This window comes from Strix aluco, chromosome 4 (assembly GCF_031877795.1).
Source record: "Strix aluco isolate bStrAlu1 chromosome 4, bStrAlu1.hap1, whole genome shotgun sequence".
NCBI classification, from domain to species: domain Eukaryota; kingdom Metazoa; phylum Chordata; class Aves; order Strigiformes; family Strigidae; genus Strix; species Strix aluco.
In genome coordinates this window covers 26,263,893-26,283,327 of record NC_133934.1, presented here as the reverse complement: position 1 = coordinate 26,283,327, position 19,435 = coordinate 26,263,893, and the positions used below count along the sequence as shown (strand labels likewise).

Below are 19,435 nucleotides of genomic sequence, written 5' to 3'. Positions count from 1 at the left end.
CAAGGCATTACTTGTTTTTACTTCAGGATAAACACGGTGAACCCTGCACCTTCACCAGGCAGTTCTTTGGCTAACCACACTGACTCCGCTAGGATCCTGCACTGAGATTGCAAACCTCAGCAGGCTCTTTCGGTAGAAACACACATTTTGTAGTACCGTTTCTAAAGGACCAGTGAGTTACAGTATGTACTCACTTAAATAGGCACAGATTCTTCTAGGGAAAGATCAGATCCTCCAGAGTAAAATAGTAAAATAGAAAGCAGAAACAAAGATTCCAATTTTTTAATGTACTTTAACATCTGTGGACAAAAATGCCGTGTAAGAACAAGGCAATACTTTATTTGCATTCTTAGCAAGGACACCATATATTATCCACCTAGTTTGGCAACATTTAACACAGAAATTGTAAACTGTTAGAAGCATAAATGATTGCAGAATTTCAGATGCAGCAAAAACCCCCTTGGCTTCTAGAAGATGCACCGTAAGTGAACTTGAATACACAAGAGAACACGGAAGATTTCTCACAATCTTTCTGCTCCGAAAATCAGATGAAGTATATTACTAACATGTCTATACAAAAGGCAAGAGTAGTATCTGAGAACTTCAATACTGGGCAAGAGATCCCTGGGCAGTGCCCAGATCACAAGGGCAAGAGAGTGCGAGCTCGTACTTCCTTACTCCGGCAATGTTTGCAATCTGGACTTTAAACTGTTATTTTGCTGTTACCTACCCACATTTCTATTCATTTATCTTTGTTGAGACCGTGCTATGCTACAGGAGGGAGAATGAACACTGAGTTTTGTGTTTCACAGTAAGTGTAGCTGAAGGACCAAAAATTATTCACGTGTATATTTGACTACCAAAATTAATTTCTCTTATAGGAACACCCCGAGGCAGAAGAGGGCAACAGTTCAGTGAGGAGGCACCCCCTTACCCCACTGGTGGCACCTGACCTCCCCTGGGAGCCCAGGCCAAGCCAGATAGGAGCACTCACTCCACACTGCACCAGTCACTGTGGTCTCTGCGGACAAGACAGTTTGGGGACCCTCCCAGTGGCTCTCGGGGGAGGCCAGGCCACAGCCTAAACCCCTCTCCCAGAAAGAGGTACTGAGACCAGCGACCGGTCCAGTCACCAAAGAAAGAAACAAACCCACAAAATAAATCAAGGGACCGAGGTGTAAAAACCCCCAGACACAGGGGGAAGGGGCCCGCCATGGGCACGGCCCCGCCCCAGGGCGACGAGTGCCCTCACAGGCGCCGCTCTCCCTGCCCCGGGGCTGAGGGAAGCCGCAGCGGCGGGGCCCGCCCAGGCCCGAGGCCAGGCTACGGCGACCCCAGCCGGGCCCGGGGACCCTGCGGCCCCTCAGCCCCCGCGCGGCGGCGGGGCCTGGCCGGGCCTGCGCGGCCGGCGGCAGCGCCTGAGGTGTCCCGCGCCCATTCGCCGTCGGCGCGGCGGGGCGGGGCGGGGCGGGGCGGGGAAGCGGCAGGGCAGGCGGGCTCCGCGCCGGCCTCCGCCCCCAGGGAAGGGAGGAGTCGGGGCGGTGCGGCCCCGCTCGGCGTCCTCGGGATGAAACAGCTGCCTCGGCCCCGCGGCGGCCCTTTAAATAGCCGCCGCCGCCTCTACTCCGCTCGTAGCGGAGCGTCGCCCTGAGCCCGCTGAGCATCCTCGCTGCAGCCCTCCGGCTCGATCCGTGACGGCGGAGCAGGACCGCGCCCGCCCGCGGTAAGCCTCTAGGCTGCGGCTTTGGTGCCGGCCGCGGCTCCCCCCGCTGCCTTCCCTGGGGGCTCCCCAGGGCGGTGGCGGCCTTTCCCGCCTGCTGCCGCCCCTCGGGGCGCGGGTCCGGGTGGCGGCCGGGGAGCCGGTCTCCGCCGCGGCGGGCGGGAACCTTCTGCCGGGCTTCCAGCGATGGAGCCCGCGGGGGGAGCGGGGTCGGTTCCCGGCCCGCTCCTTCCACCGGGGAGGAGGCGGGAGCTGCGGCCTCTGCGCTGACGGCGTCTTTCCCGGCCGAGGGGCGCCGGGGACAGGGCGGGGGCCCGGCCCGGCCCGGGGGTCTCGGCCGAGCGCGGCCTGGCGCGGCTCTGCCCTCCGTGGGGCTGCGCCGGTCCCTCCCCCTGTGCGCTGCCTGCGGCAGTGGTCTCGGCTCCTGTCGCGGACTATCGTGGCTTCGGCGGTTCCTCGGCCTGAGGGGGTGGTATTTACGCTGGCAGGCTTCACAGCGACCGCAGAAAGCGCTTCCTCAACGCGCTGAGCCGGCGCCCCTGGAGTGGGGCAGGCTCCAAAGCCTCCCCGGGCGGGAGGGAGGAACTGCGGCTCATTTCAAGAGATGAGCTGTAAGAAAATGTTTCTCTGTGGCAGCATGATAAAATCTCAAATCATTAATTCTCTTATTTCATTGAGTTGTTGGCCAGTATTTTCATTTAACTCCCGATTCTCGTCTTTCCTCCCTCCTCATACTAGAGCAATCATGTTTGAAATTAAGAAGATTTGCTGCATTGGTGCTGGTTATGTTGGTGGGCCAACCTGTAGTGTTATTGCACAGATGTGTCCCAGTATCAAAGTTACTGTTGTGGATGTCAACGAGGCCAGAATCAATGCCTGGAATTCAGATACACTCCCAATCTATGAGGTAAACTTGTCTCACTGTTGTCTCTTCTTCCAGCTAGTGTTGCATTTGCTCTCCTCCCACCACATGGCATTTCCACATGGCCCACTTCTGAAGCTTGATAAGTATAGCACAGTGATGTCCTTCAAAAAGAGTTTTCTGGAACAGCTGCTTGTCAGTACTGCTCATTAGATCACATTTTTGAAATAACTTATTACATCTGGTGCAGGCAGGTATTTAAGGATTATATATGAAGGGCCTAGTAAGAAAAAAAGTTATTGTGTGTATATATAGTGAATTGTGCTAAATCATGCTGACTTTCTTTCAGGACCCAATTTAATCATAACGTAGTCCTCTTAATTATAGATATTATCTGTTGTGTTGTAGCACAATATGAATATGTAATACTGAGTGGTAGGCTTTATTTCTGTGCTGAATACTGCCAAAATCCAATCTGTGCTGCCCATCTTAACCATGTTGTAAGATGGGGACAGTCATGTTCCTGATTCACTTGGACCATAAACCTCCAATCTGGCCTGGGAAGACTAGGCCAGATAAAAATTACTTTTAAATGTGTCACACTGTCACTCCTTCATTACAGAATCACTTTACTTTGAAGTTATATAAAGCATTTTTCTATTTTGCTTCTCTTAGCACTTGTTTTCATTCTTTTTCACCCTTAAAGAATAGCTTTCTTTTTTTAACTTCATTGTTTCATGAGTTTTTTTCTACGCTTGATTTCTTTTCTTTAATGGGAGTGAAAACTTATCTTCACTTGGCTCCCAAAGACACGGCATGTTGCCTGGTACTAACAGTTACTCTTTTGCTGTAAGAAGTCTTCTGAATCCTGCCTGTGCTGTAACACTAATGCAGTTTTTTTCTCTTAAAACTAAACCTCCACTGTGACACTTTTAAGTGAAGATGAATAGACCTCCTTTGTCATACATATTCAAAGGAAAAATGTGTATAATGCTCAGATTAGCAGGTGAGACATGAATAAAGATCATGAAAACAAGTACTCTGTTTTCTATAAACACTTAGACTGAATGAGTTAAAGTAGAGCTAGTCTTGGCATGTTTGAAAAAAACAAAACAAACCCAAACTCACAACATCTGTTTCCTGGAATGGTGTACAAAGAATGTACAAAAACTGCCAAGAATTAGTTCAGACAGTTGTAAAATTGAGTCATTGCACAGTGAGGTTTTTTGTATTTTTTGTTTTGGGTATTTTCTTTCCAGTGTCAGAAACTGTCTAGTGGGCTGCCTTTCTGTTTACACCCCAGTAAGACCATAGTTGGAACAGTTGATGAGTTTTACACGTTATTCTGCCTGTACTGGCCTTCGTTTTCCTTTTTAAGTAGGTATTTGGTATAAAGTGGCACAGCAAAAACATCTTGTGTAAGTGTGTGTACTCACTCCCCACCCCAGCAGGATGAGGAGGCGAATCAGGAAAAAAAAGTAAAACTTGTGGGTAAAGAATGGTTTAATGACTAAAATATAATAATTACAATAATAAAATATAATAATTGTAATAAAGAAACCAATTTTTAAAGAAAAAATAATACATAAACCCCCAAGAAAAGACAAGTGATGCACAATGCAATTGCTCACCACCTGCTGACAGTGATCCACCCTCTGGCCAACTCCTCCCAGTTTACATACTGAGCATGATGTTCTGTGGTATGGAATATCCCTTTGACTAGTTTAGGTGAGCTGTCCTGGCTGTGCTCCCTCCCAGCTTATTGTGCACCTCCTCATTAGCAAAGCATGGGAAACTGAAAAATCCTTAATTTGGGATAAGCACTATATAGCAACAACTAAAACATTGGTGTGTTACCAACATTATTCTCACACAAAATCTAAAACACAGCATTGTACCAGCTACTAGGAATAAAGTTAACTGTATTCCAGATGAAACCAGGACAATAAAGTTATTGCTTTGTTTTTCCTCTCTCTCCATCCAGTGAAACTTTGCCTTTCTGGCGCTTACTCAGATATATCATGGTGGGCATCTCTCAAGTTGGAGATTTGATTGCTGGGTTAAAGTGTATAACTTCATTTTTCAAACAAAAAGTAAAGACTTCTTTTAACTGTGACAACTATATCATAGTTAAATTATTTTGTAGGCCATTTTAATACAGAGGATTGCTCATGGACACATGGCCGCCTCCTCTTCTTGTCTGAGTGGAGGTGTTAAGGAAAGGAAAGGTGTTATGGCACAGTATGTGTTTCTGGAAAGAATCTCATCAAATTGTGCCTGTGATTCTTCCATGCTGCGGGTGTTGTGCAGTGATAAGTTTAGTCTCGTCCAAAGATGGGTGGTTGCCAAAAGGAGTGGTCTTTATCTCCTGTGTGTCTCTGCTGCCTGCCTTTCACTGGATCTGGGCTTGCTAATTTGATGGAAGACTTCTTTGTGTGTTTTTTTTTTTGTGTGCTGAATCAGTTTTAGGTCTGACATTGGTGAGATCATGGAATCTCTGAGGCAAAAGGAGAGTTGAGACCATCTCTTTTGTTCGTAGCCCGAGAAATATTGTAAGACTTGATTTCTTGAATCTGCTTAACATCATTCTATGGGTATTTCTTTAATTGTTGCTCATGGTAATAGAATTGAGTATGGGAATAACTGGAGCCTAAACTCTGGTTGTGCAAATAACAATTTTGTGTGGCTGGAAGTTTCAAGACAGCATTCTGAGTGTTTTGAATAAGAAAGGGCTTTATTTTTTTCACTTGTAAATCTACAGAAGCTTTACATCTAGCAGACTGAAAACGTGCCCCACAGAAGAAAAAAGTCTTTCTGTATCTGAAATGATATGCTCTTTGTTTGGGTGTGCAGTTTACTGTTCTTCTAACTGCATTAAACCTAACTGCTTTTTTTCTGCTTTTTTCAGCCAGGGTTAAAGGAAGTGGTAGAATCATGTCGAGGAAGAAACCTCTTCTTTTCCACCAGTATTGATGATGCCATTAGAGAAGCTGATCTTGTATTTATTTCTGTAAGTTTAGGGGCAAAAGATGGTTGTGTGTGTTTGTCTCTTTTTTTTTTTTTTTTTTTTTCTTATCATTATGTTGCTCATACTAGGCAAAGGCCTTTGTTTTGTCATATAGATTCAGTTAGCAATGTCATGTCACTGTGTCATAGTTTTCTCTTTGTCTTTCTGTTTACTGTGGGAAATGTGTTCAGTAAGGTTTTTATTTTATTTTTAGCTGTTTCTTATAGCCAGTAGAACGTTTGACAAATGAACAGGCTTTAAGTCAAAATGATACTGTTAATGTTTAGCTTGGTTGTATGTATGGGGTCTTAGAGCAGAATACAGTGCAGATCTGTCATTGCAGTGTACTACTGAAACCTATGGGACTTCAATAATATTGATACGGTTCCTAGATAGGGGTGCAAAGTCATATACTGATTGTTGGGTTACAAAGATGACTTGTTTCTAGAAGCTTTTAAAAAACAGTGTATTAATGGAAGAGGGACTGACTTTAATGTTTTCTAGCTTTACTATACATAAAGTGTGACCTTTTGTAATCTAGAATGTTGTTGCTAATGCAGAATCTAAAAGAACTGATTGCTATTCATCTTGGTAGGCCACAGTTGAGGGTTTTTTTTACTTAAGTCCTCTTTTCTTGGGAGCTTCTCTCTGTTAGGGCACCTCAGTACAGAGCTCTCTTTCTGATAGTATTTTTCTCTGTTCATTAAGTCTAAAATGAATGCTACTTGGCTGGATGACTGCCACTAATACAGCCCATATATTGCCACCTGTCCTTGGCTTAAAACATGCTGTTGTGTTTTACATGTTGTTGCCATTTCTTCTTTCAGTTTGTAATGAAAAGGACCCTCTGTCTTAATCTAAATGACGTGTTTTCCCTCATGTTGCCTTTTCTGTGTACTTCAGTATAGCAATTTTCAGCAGCTCAACACTTAGGTTTCACTGCAAAGTGGGTTTAAACTAAACTGCCTCACTAGCTGCAAGATTCTTATGTGAATTTTCCCACACCTAATGTGGGACAGGAAACAAAAGATGGCTGGCTGTAATCGTGAAGAAATTAATGGTGTTTCCAGAATAAGGACTAAGTTTCACCAAAGCCTGCAGAGCTGCTATGAATTGCTCTTGCTTAAATTCTATTTGAATAGAGGCCAATGAGCTTGCTTTAGAAGACAAAATGGGTAATTGAGAAAGCTAATAGCTGTTCATCTGATACGGTAACTAGAATAATTCTGGGGTAGAAGCAAGCTGGACTCTGGGAAGGACAATGTCTGTCATTCTTAACAATTTCACCTTGTCAGTACCTCTTGTATAAGAGACCTGTGACATTTCTTCCCCCTCCATGTATTTGTAACTAGGTTAACACTCCAACAAAGACCTATGGGATGGGAAAAGGCCGAGCAGCTGATCTGAAATACATTGAAGCTTGTGCTAGACGAATTGTACAAAATTCAAATGGCTATAAAATTGTCACTGAGAAAAGCACAGTTCCAGTACGTGCTGCGGAGAGCATTCGTCGGATTTTTGATGCTAATACTAAGCCTAACTTGGATTTGCAGGTAAGCGTAATCTTTGAGTTGTGTATTTAAAGGCTGGTTATGGCTTTTGGCTTCTATCTGGTGTTCTTTGTTTCTGTGCCTGTAGGTGCTGTCTAACCCAGAGTTCCTTGCAGAAGGAACAGCCATCAAGGACCTGAAGAACCCAGACAGAGTCCTTATCGGTGGAGATGATTCTCCAGAGGGACAGAAAGCTGTCCGTGCTCTTTGTGCTGTTTATGAGCACTGGGTGCCCAAAGAAAAAATCCTCACAACCAATACCTGGTCATCAGAACTTTCTAAACTGGTTAGTATTACTCACTGCTGTTGTCTGCAATGAGCAAAGGGTGTAAGTGAGACAAAGCTCAGAAGCAGAAGTTCACTGACACTGAGTGATGCAACTAGGAAAGACAGATGAGGTTGGGAGGACCCACTATATAGGTCAAACGATATTAATCTTTTCCAATTACCTCAGCTGAGCTAATAGATGATACCAACTTTCCATGAAATCCTGTTCTCCCTTCTGTTGCTGTGTTATTACTAAGAGTTAAACCTCCAGTGCTGCAGGAACTGGTTACCATCATAAAACAGTTCAAACTCTGCAAGTTAAGCATTACATTGTTTTGTTTAGATGCCATTAACTGGCATTTATGTATTAAACTAGTTATGTTACCATTTTGTATCTCAACAGAGTTACACAGATGCTGAAGTAATCCTTCCAGTAGTACCTCCCTTCGGTCTGTGGGCATCTTGGTTTCTGGAAAAATCAAGTTCTCTTTACTACGTTTGTTTTTACAGGCAGCTAATGCTTTCCTTGCCCAAAGAATCAGCAGCATTAACTCAATCAGTGCTCTGTGTGAAGCTACAGGAGCAGATGTTGAAGAAGTAGCAAGAGCTATTGGAACAGACCAAAGAATTGGAAATAAGTTTCTCAAAGCCAGTGTTGGTAAACAAAATATCCTTTTTTTTTTTTTCCTGGGCTTCTGTTTAATAGTGCAGTAGGTCTACTAGTAGTGTTTTGAAGTGATCTGATACTCTAAAATCTTCTACAGCACAAGTGTGTGAAAATCTGGCTGTAGAGTACTATCATAAATAATTTTTTCTGGTAAAATGTCTAGGACTGAGGTTGCTCTAGACCCTGGCAATCTTAAACTCAAGAGTTCAGAATGCGTGGCTTATCCTGCCTGGGACACTGGAAAGAAAAGCTGCTTTATTTTTCTGAAGCATCAGTGATGATAGTGCTCTCCAAGATGTCTTCCCAATTGTAACTGCTGCAATTTTGTGTGGGAGTTGCTGTCAGTGGCCTGAGGAAGGGGATGTCTCTAGGTCAGAATGTGTGATAGCAACTTCTGATTTGTAGGATGAATTCAGTTGTTTAGATTTACTAGAGAGTAACATGTGATAAAGTGGTGATCAGTACAACAAACTTTCAAACTTCCAAAACAAGACTAAAGTCTATCTGTATACTTACAGTCTTCATGCTAGGAAGTGTGAGTTTAAAATAACCTTATTAAATATAACCTCTCCTAGAGTCTATGCAGGAGTGAAAAGTAGATAACAAATACATTACCAAAATTTCTAGTAGGTGGTTATAATTCCTTCTACAATGTGTTTCCTTCTGGGACTCTGCTCAGCAAAGTTCTAGGGGTCAAGGATCCCTCTATTAATTGTCTCGGTTCTCCCTTAGTCAGCTGTGGTGATCTTTGGTTCTTGTCAATTATTAGATATTCATTTGTGGGTGGGGGAGGAAAGAAGCTAATCTTAACATACTTGTTCTGAGAAATATTAATCTCTAGGTGGGGGGAGAGCAAACCCAGGAGCTTGTCCACCCACTTGTAATAATAAAAAAACAAAAATAGGGGCTATCTTATATGTTTCTCTGAGACTGGGTTAAAACTTCCATTGACTTAGTGGGACCTGAAGCAGATTTTAAGGCTTCTGTAACTGTCAAAGAAAGTAGGTCCAGGAGCTGAATTTTGAGAGATTAAGGTTTTCATTTGCTAGCAGTGAAATACCATGAAAAATTATAATGCTGACTATGTCAATGATTGCCAAAAACTACTTGATTCCAAAGATTGGGTTAGAATAGTACCTTAGTCACCTGTAAAATAACCATTTTCTCTTTCAGGGTTTGGAGGTAGCTGTTTTCAGAAAGATGTCTTGAATTTAGTGTACCTCTGTGAGGCACTAAACTTACCTGAAGTAGCCCGCTACTGGCAACAGGTACACATTCTTAACTATTTTTTTTTGAGGGGGTAGTGTTTCTTCAGCATTCAGCTTTCAGGCATTGAACTTTTGAGCATTGTCTACAGATAGTCTGTGTCTCAGCTTTAAGGAGAAGATACCTTAGTGTTGATCATCGTAGGGCCCTCAGCCTAACACTGGCATTTGATGCTCATATGTGCTTTGGCTTTTTTGGGGTGAATTAAATTGTGTGGATCAAATGGATTGGGAAGTTGTCTAGAAGTAGCAGTAGAAAATGTGAAGTAAAGCATGTCTGGACTCCTGTCTTCCTCTTGCACTTGGTTATCTCTGTCCACTTTGAATTCAGATCTTATGGTCTTTTCCTCAGGGTCTGCTTTTACAGTTCCTTTTCTGAAAGAACTCAGCAGAACTTGCTGTTCTTTTAAATAAATGTGGTTGTTGCTGTTTGCTGGTTAATGTTAGAAATAGTTGGGAAGATGTAAATGCTCTCAGGCCTAGCACCAATCCAGCAATACCAGGATGCTCAGTCTGTACTAGCAAGTGTTTCCCTATTAACCAGTGAAAGCACCTCACCCCTCTTCTCAGTCCTGCCTGAGGAAGCATCTTTGACATATGTGGTATGGTCAAACGAACAGCTTTGGTTTATTGTCCTGATTTAGGCTGTGGTGATCAAATACAAGTCTGCCTAGCAGATGGCCCCAGAATACCAAGCACATGGTTTGCCTACCTTGTTAGCAGTTTTCCTTTTTTTTTAATTGTACTTTTGGCTAGCCTTTTTTCCCCTCACTTTTCTCCATGCCAGTCTTGCTGCCAAATAAACAACCTGCCCGTAATTACTTTTTCAGCATTGGTCAGTTGTGCCACATCCATACTGAAGTCCAATATTTCTTCTACCATTACCTAGGTCATCATGGCCACATGGTACTGTTGATGGGGTTGCTTAGTCTCCGTTGGCTTCACAAGGTTCTATTCCCCAAAAGGTCCCTAATACTTCCTTCCAATTGTCTGAAGCTTGGTCGGATCTCACTCGTAATTACCCCATAACCCTGACTTTTGTCAGCTTCTTACATTATCTGTGATGTCCAGTGACTTTCTACATCCTGTTCAGATAGTTTAATCTCCAGCCAGGGGCTAGTCAGCAGCCTAGTTACCTGCAGCTATAACTCTTATGTTAATTGCTTGGGACAGGGAAGACATGGGCTTTATGCTGTCTACCTCTGAAGAGGGTTCAGATTGATGTCTTCCTTAAAAATGTACTTCATTAGGATAGTCTAGTCCATGGTGGAGAGGCTTTCAATCCCGTCAGTGAATAGACACTAATGTACTGCATGAACCTTGTGCAAGCATCCAGGAGAGGTTTGGTTCAGTGTAGGACTTGGATGCATTGGAACAGTAGGAAAGAGAAGGAGCCCTATGTTCTGATACTTGCTTCAAGAACTACTGCTTTTACTCGGTATAAGACGTAAGCAGACAACAGACGATCTCTGGAGTGGCAGGAGCTGCAGGAACTAACCTATCTTGAAAGAGATGAATTGGTTTGGCTCTGTCCTTTGAGATTGCAACAGTCTTTCTCCAAATGCAACCTACTTGGTATCTTGGCAACCCAAAAGCATAGGAACACTTAGGGTTTGCACTGTGTGGAGGTGAGTTTTTTTATTTAACAAAAGCCCAAAAAGTTGCATTGTTAATGTAAACAAACTAGTTAAAAGTGCTTTTAATGCTTTTATGCTCTCTTACTCTGTTTTAAGAGCAATTCTTTGCAGTGTTTCTATATGGCTTATTAAGTTGTAGACAAATCAGATAGTAAGAATGGCTGCTGTGGAGTTAGGCTAAGGTAAAGTGCTATGCTCATGTAGTACAACTCCTTACCTGCACCTTCTGCTTCCTCAGAGCACTGTCATCTAGTGGAGGTCTATCTGCCCCAGCCCACACTGGTCAAGTCATGTAATGCACACACATGTCCACCTGTATAAGCAACTGCATGAACCCTTCTTTGTGGCCTGAGCACTGCACTGTCAGCAGCTCATCCCAGCTCATGCACTTGGGAGACCTCAGATCACTCTGAGCACAGGATGCAAATTCTGGAGGATATGCTGATCATAGCAGCCGCAGAATCCTTTTATTCTCTCTGGCCTTTAGACAGGACAGGGCTCTCATACTGAAATCTTGATTACTTGAAAACATACCTACAGAAAGAAGTGTGTCCCTCTTACCCTATCAGCTGTTACCTTTGTTCCCTATCACCACCCTGTTGAATTGCATAAATGTCACTGCTTTTATTTCTTTTCCTCAAATAAATCTGGTTCACCAGTATCCTCCTACTGTATAGTTTATACCTTATGTTTCATAGGCTGCTGCTGTTAATTCTTGTCCACGTTGACTAGGTGGGGGAACCTACCTTTCTATTCTATAAGTGATCTAGTGCCCTCTGTGTGTTAAGGGCTGGAGATCAAAGTATGAAGCAGGCTGGGGGAAAGTACAGGAACAGAGTGAGTGAACCCACTTGAATGTAATAACAGAAGTGAGGCACTTAAAAATCTGGTTTAACCACACTAGTTCTGTGTATTGCAATCTGTTAGTGTGGATTAAAATGCTAAAAATCTTCTCACAGTTGTTATACATGGCATGTAAGGAAGTGCAGGTCTGGCAATGGGATGTCCATGTGACATCAAGCGCTCTTAACACTGAAATTGCTTTCATGTTTCTGCCTAGAATACAAGAAGTTGTAAAATTAAAAAAAAGGCAATCTGAGAAAATCCTAGCCTTTGAAGTAAATAATGCATGATGGTATGTATGTATATGCATCTACAGTCACTGATTAAAATAGGATTTGTCTCAGAATTTGATAGATTAACTAAATTTATCTTTAGATTACTTATGATACAGAGTAAAAACATTTGGATCTCTCTTTTAAGCCTCTGTTAAACTTGTGTGGGTAGCTTGGCTTGATTGTTAATAGAAGCTGTTTATAGTTTAAAATGGCTCCCTTCTGTACCATCATGTTTTATATAATTTCAGGTAATAGACATGAATGATTATCAGAGAAGAAGATTTGCTTCCCGCATTATTGACAGCTTGTTCAATACTGTCACTGATAAGAAGATTGCTATTTTAGGGTTTGCATTCAAAAAGGATACTGGGGACACAAGGTAAGAAAGCAAATTCAGTTCACTAGCGAGGATCCCTGCGCTCATCACCAGCTGTGCAGCTAAGCCCTCCAATTGAATTGCATTAATAAAAATAGATCAGATATGGTACCCTTAACCTCTTATGACTGAATTGGTTTGTAATAAGGATTAGTCTTTCTTAAATAGGTAAGACAATTGATTCTTGACCTCTACAGCATACCTGAATCATTCAGAAGCTAGAGCAGATAATTCTAGTCCTTATTAACTTGCATAAGCAAAGATAGATTTTTGACAGGGTCCTTCTATTCTCCATAGAGAAGAATGCAAACATTTTTGCAACTTGTTCTAAATGGCTGTGTGAAGCCAAAGTTTTAACTTTGTTTCCCAAAGGTGGTTAATTCTGTGTTCCTGTGAAGCTCAAACTTGATACAACTTTCCAGCTGCAGTTTGTGGGGAATGCTTATAAGCTTGATGCTGTGTTGATTATGGTCAATAGGAGTCCTGAGGCTTAGTATTTCTTGCATGATTCAGCAAGAGAGATGTAAGCTTGTTTTTCATATTACTGTCCTTGGTGTCCCTCAAGATTTCAAGTTTGCTGGCATGGATTACCACTAAGGTGATTAATATAAAACTGATATAAAACCTCTGGCACTGCATATCATGATACTTGAAGACTTCCATTACTTAGAACATGCCACCTGGTTCTTTAACTGATTGATTCACTTCCCTAGAGAGTCATCCAGTATCTACATTAGCAAGTATTTAATGGATGAAGGAGCAAAGCTCCATATCTATGATCCTAAAGTACCTAAGGAACAAATCATCTTGGATCTCTCACATCCAGGTGTCTCAGAAGATAACCAAGGTAAGAATGCTTGTGTAAAGCTTATTTTCCCCCCTTCCCTCCCCACCCTATCATCAAAATACACAAGGTCTGTTTAAGTACTATACATTCTTTTTCACATTTTCACCATGGCAATGATGTGCTGTTGATTACCCTTATTAGATTGTCATAGCTCAGAGGATTACTGTAACTCTTCCCCCTTTCCCCCCATATAGATAGATGCTAATTCTGGACTATTGTATGTTTTTCTTATGATAAATACTAATTTGAATACATGCAAAGAATTGTCTCTCTGCATAATTAAAAGAAAGACAAAGAAGAATGTCCAGAGGTAGAAGAGACTAGCATTGTTCTGTCAGCTCCTTTGTGTACCGAGTCCTATCTTGCCTTAGTTCTTGCTTGCATATCTAAAGTAGAAATAAAGAAATAATTCTGGAATTCACTGTAGAGCATTCTCCCTTCTTCCATATCACTTCCAAATTCATTTGTTCCCTTAAATTCAAGCAGACTTTAAAGTAATCATATATGACTAGAAATTTCTTTGGGAGAGGCAGGGGTTGTTTTGGATTTTTTTTTCTTACTGGGGAGGGGGAGAGTGGAGATGATGGATGGATGGGGGAGAAGGATAGATCAGGCTTCTAGAAGTGAAGAGAATGGAGGAAAATGAGCAGTGAATAAGTGAAGGGTGTACGTTATTTGACATACCTTTTGAATTGGGGGAGAGAGTTGCCTCTAGGCAGCTGCTGAGGCAGGTAGAGGATGAAGGCAGCTCCTGGTGAGCCGTGTGTATCTTCCCTAGTGTGAACTGAGTGTTAAATAGGAACTGTGATCTGCTGCTTTTGTACAGGCAACGACCTTTGTGAGAGCTGGCATTTGAACACTCCATAGTAACTTGTAATTCTAGAGATGCTCTTGACTGTTTAAATCAAATTTGAGTGCTTAACTTCAAACATTTAAGTGCTCTGACTCTATTCAGATGCCAGGTACAAGCTGCTTTAATTTAAATAAGTGAAATCAAAGTGACAAACGTCTTGATAGAAAACATCTCCAGGTCAGTGACTTGAAACTCCTTGCTGTGTAGGGCAAGGAAGGAGACTTATTTGCCAGGAGTGCACCAGATTGATGCTAAAGATGTGTGCAGAATAAAACTTTGTTTTCCTTCTGTTACAGTGTCTCGGTTGGTCACTATCAGTAAAGATCCCTATGAAGCTTGTGATGGAGCTCATGCCCTTGTAATCTGCACTGAATGGGACATGTTTAAGGTAAATGTTATCTTCAATTTAAACTAAAGAAAAAACCAATAAATAAGTAGCATAACACTCTGCTTTAATTGCCCTTTACAGGAGTTGGATTATGAACGTATTCATAAGAAGATGCTGAAGCCCGCATTTATCTTTGATGGTAGGAGAGTTCTCGATGATCTTCACAATGAGCTACAAGTCATTGGCTTTCAGGTAATCAGCTGGGCGATGCTTATGTTTCTGTCCTGCTCTCTTCCCTCTTGTGCTCTCTCCCTCTGCAATGACTGAGTAGCAAGGGAAAAAAAAAAATCTTCTGGTGAGGATTTAAATCTAAACCCATCTGTACTTAAGTCTTTTTGCTAGTGCTGTCTTCCTCCATTACCTTACTATTTTCATAGACTAATGCTCTGTTAGAATCCAAGCTATGTCAGACTATGCCAGCAGCATAAGTATGCCTTAGAATCATACAATCATTTTGGTTGGAAAAGACCTTTAAGATCATCAAGTCCAACTGTAAACCTAACATCTGAATGCCATTTTGTCCTTCTTTGGACTGAGGAAATCATGCAGAGTTATGATAGATGTAAAAAACTGCTAAATCTCACTCTGAAATTAATTCTCCAAAACTAGCACCTTCATGGTTTCCTCAAGTTCTGCAGTCTCTGCTGCTACCAGCCATACATTTGGTGTATGTTATAACCTGTGCTGCAGCCCCTACCTGGAAACTTATTTTAACACCACCAAACAAAAAAGCAGCATTTGAAATTGACAGTACCGGGACAGCAAAACATACTTCCTTCAGAAGTAAATGTAAGCTGTAAACACCCTTTTTACTCTTCACAAAAGACATAAGCAGGTTTACCTAAGGCATGAGACTTAAAGCCAGACAAGGTGTAATGCAGGCAACAAATGTTTATCAGCTAGTTCAATCCTCTACTTGGACGGACTATTAAGGGAAGTTTTGGACTCTTCTCCCTGAGGTCTGCACAACAAGGCAGGCTGACATTGGAGATGAAAGCATTGTAGGCAAAGATGTATCTGAAGAGAAGTTAGTGAAATGATAAAGTGTTATATGGGAGGCTGGAGGAGATGATCGATTAGTCCTTTGTGATTGATTAATATCAGCCAGAAGATCAAAACAGTGGTGTTTGTTTACACCAAAGAGAGGACCCAGAAGCAAGTGCTTAACTTAGCTAAGCATTTTGCTAAGCTACTAGCAAATTATATATCAAATTATAACCAGTGTGATATTTCTCCTAAGAACTTCTCTTCTGAAGTCTGTGGCTTAAAGACTTTTCAAATCAGAGACTGCGTCTTTGTTTCATAGCTCTTGGATGATTTTTCTTCTATGAAATTGTAGTTGAATTTTAAACCAATTTGTGAATTTGCCGTCCAGAATTCAGTTTGTCATAGAGGTTTATTATCCAGGTTTTTATCCAGAGTATCAGGATATAGGCATTCAACAATTGACCTATATTCTCTGTATAAAATAACAAAAATTATTTTGTCTTATATGGAAAGCCCCAAAATTTAATTTTTTAGGTCTTCAGTCTTTTTAACTGCCCTTGTTAAAAGTTATTGCATAGACAGCCTGGTGCCAATAGCAATTCCATTATATACAAGCCAAATCTATGAATTTGAACTGTTTTATTTTTTTTCTTAAATTAGAGTTAAAAGAACTTTAAACACACCTACCATTTCAGTTATAACCTGTTTCCACAGTAGAAATTTAATTCAGGAAATTTGAATGTGAAGCTCTAATTCTAGGTAAAATAATTTCTGATTTGAGAAAAAATCTGCTCAGGTCTCAAGTGGGGAAAGCAGAGTAAGCCTTGATTGAAGGGCTTGAAGCACTTCTAGCATAGACAGAATTCGACTAGTACTAAAATCACCAAATCTCTGAAAAATCTGGTAGAAGCATCTCAGCCAGACACAATCAGAACAAAATCTACAAGCCAGATCAGATGCATGTTTCAGCTGTGTTTCATTCTGTGTATTCCTGAGTTCTGTGATTACTTGCATAATGGCTGTAGGCTTTCTCTCTTGGTATTTTTTCCCCTGCTTAAACTATATACAGCTATTTACACTTTGAACAGGCTTGTATAAATTGATTTAACCAGTCAATTGAAGCTGTTATGGGCAAACCTGGTGTATACAGCAAACATGACTGTTTAAAAAACTCTTTTCAGAGTTAACTCAGATGTCTGTCTAGAATATGTTCATTGCATTTCTGTTAAATTTAAAACAGTTGAAGTATTTTGACATTTGGTGCTTTGCATCTGACCTGTGCTACTTACTCAAGAGGAAAGCTACAGCTCTCATTTACTGGTTGACTGAACTGTTTTGCTAGTTGGTATTTTGTCCTCTACAAGCACTGTCCTTGGTGATTTACATAAATCTGACCTAGAAATGAGGGGAACCTGTCTCGCTCTTTGAATTTTGCAGTACCTGGCTTATGTGTGTGTTGGCTTTGTTACATGCCTTCTCCTACCTAGAGTTGGCTGCCTTTAGCCTTTCAGAGTTGTATCGTTTCAAAAACAACCCACTGCATCACGGAGGGGAAAAAGCCTCTTCTATCCTAATTTACTGGGTATAAATTTTTAGACAAAGGAGGCTGAACCCACATTTTATGAATACCCAGAAACATTTTACGATATTTGTACTGATAGTCCTATGGAAGCTGGGGCACATGAATGTTCAGATTCGCAAGATGCAGCTTTAAATAGGCAAACCAGGCACCTGTGAAAGGCTGTTTTTAAAAAAAACTCCTTGCAACTCGAATCGCAGAAACTGTCCCAGGGCATACTGTGCTTTGTGGCATGTATTACTCTAGTGTTCATGAATGCTAGTCATGGTCCTGGATTTAATTTGCAGATGCCTCATAAACTGACATGATTATGTTAGCCTGCCACACTCACATGTTAAATGTGTTTTCTCTTTCAGATTGAAACAATTGGAAAGAAGGTGTCAGCTAAAAGAATTCCTTTTGCTTCTTCATGTGAAATTCCCAAGTTCAGTCTGCAGGACCCACCTGTCAAAAAGCCTAGAGTATAATGTTTAATAGGTACTGAAGGAATTCTGTGGACCTTCTTAGGGATAATAACTGTAAGCCTATGCTTTTTTTAAGGAAATATATTTTTCATAAACTAAACCAATTTTACACTAGAAATGGTACCTGGTACATGTGAATTCAGTCTATTTTCAAATCTATATTTTTATAGCAATTTTTTTTGTTACTGAAGATGGTACCGACCTGTTTTTAATAATGAATCATCTTTTAAGTGGAAAAGTTACCTTCAAAGTGCAGATTTCTGCTTCCAGAAATGTTCCTAAACTGCACTTTAAATGTTTCAAGTGATATGAAAGCAAAAGAAATAGAAATCTTTTTGCTTTTAGTCCAGTTATGGACAGTGATCAGGAACTTTGGTCTCACCAATTTTTCATTTTCTTTGGGGGTAATTCTTTGCCCAGTTAAATGCTTGCTCTAACTAGCATTGAAGTCAAAATGTAAGTTCTAAGCAAATTTGGTAGGATTTGGGTTGAGCCCTAAAATAGAGCTGACTGCAACAATAATACCCCAATCCTGGTTGGGATCAGTTGGCACTGATGCAGTCTAAACTGCATCTGTTGGGAGGCCAGATAGTTCTGCAGGCATCTATCATGTAATTAATGACAGTGGACTAGCAGCTATAAACTGATCCACTGGCAGGTCTTCACTTTTAATTCTTTGGTTGTCTTGCCTACATTCCATGTGCAGCCACATAAATTATTGATCTAAACAGATTCCTGGGGCAAGTTTTTCCTGAGTTACAGCAATACAACCCATCTTCAGCAGAGGAGCATTCTGCTTGTTTGAACATCGAATTTAAGCAAATTACCTTAATTTGGTGTCAGTCCAAGTAGAAAGCAAATACTGGCTTCAAAGCTACCTGATGGTTATCTTTTTCCTTCCTTTCTGCTTATGTACTTCATCTGAAAGCAGTTTTCTTAATGAATCTGCAAAAATGATTCTCTGCTGTTAAGAAATTATTAAAAATAAAAATTCAGCCCCATGAGTTAGTCAGCTTGCTACCTCATTTAATTAGCAGGAATGAATACTTCCTATGTTATCTTGATATTTTTGCCTTTATGACTTTATTTCTACTTGTTTTTATTATTCTCCATTGGACAGTGCTATTAAAATCCTTGAGATGACAGAGTTTGCGTTTGGCTTGTTGCATGGGGTTGTGAAATGGAGGGGAGGATAGAGAAGGATGACCATGAACAGGTATCAAACTAGAAGGCATAGATGTCTTAGCTGAATAATAGTACTGTTGGGATGTTAGAGAATTACCCTGTAAGTAATCACATAATACCTTCTGAATTTATTCAACAGGTGTGCCTTCTAGTATGCTATATCAATAGTTAAACAGAGCATAAGATCAGTGTCATCTTGGTAATGAGTGCTATTATCATAACTATTTACCCACAGAAATGTAGGTGCAATTTAAGCTTTAGCACAGATATTTGCAGATTTAAGGTACTTGTATAACAATTTGAGTAGGCAATACAAGACAGTGTTATCTGACTGAAATAGCTGTACTCTTGAACCAGATGCTTTCAGATTCTTCATGTCAATGGCTTCCACATAGGGACTTATTATGCAGCGATCATTCAGTGCTTTGGGCAAATATGCCTCAGGCTTTTTGTCCTATTGTAAGATCCTTGTGTGAGGAGCGCATCAGAAGTCACTCACTTTGAGTGGGAATTATGGGGGCTTAAAATCAAACTGTCATCTTTCATCATGCCATCTCCTCTTCCTGATTCACTAGTGCTGCTTTCGTACAACGCCCACAGAGCAGGGACAACCCTGTGGTACAGTTGTGGTATTTGTAAGCATTGTAATCCAGCTGGTAGATC

The 19,435-nt window shown here is 41.3% G+C and overlaps 1 protein-coding gene across 1 annotated transcript; it reads left to right on the top strand.

Annotated features, from left to right (window-relative positions):
- Positions 1-1,538: 1,538 nt before the first annotated feature.
- On the top strand, positions 1,539-18,732 carry UGDH (UDP-glucose 6-dehydrogenase). Its single transcript, XM_074822362.1, has 12 exons — positions 1,539-1,723; positions 2,459-2,627; positions 5,491-5,592; positions 6,942-7,142; positions 7,228-7,425; positions 7,917-8,064; positions 9,247-9,341; positions 12,342-12,472; positions 13,183-13,316; positions 14,466-14,557; positions 14,639-14,749; positions 17,480-18,732. Exons 2-12 carry the CDS (start codon positions 2,466-2,468, stop codon positions 17,588-17,590), a joined length of 1,485 nt encoding a protein of 494 aa, XP_074678463.1. The 5' UTR covers positions 1,539-1,723; positions 2,459-2,465; the 3' UTR covers positions 17,591-18,732.
- The last annotated feature ends 703 nt before the right edge of the window (positions 18,733-19,435 follow it).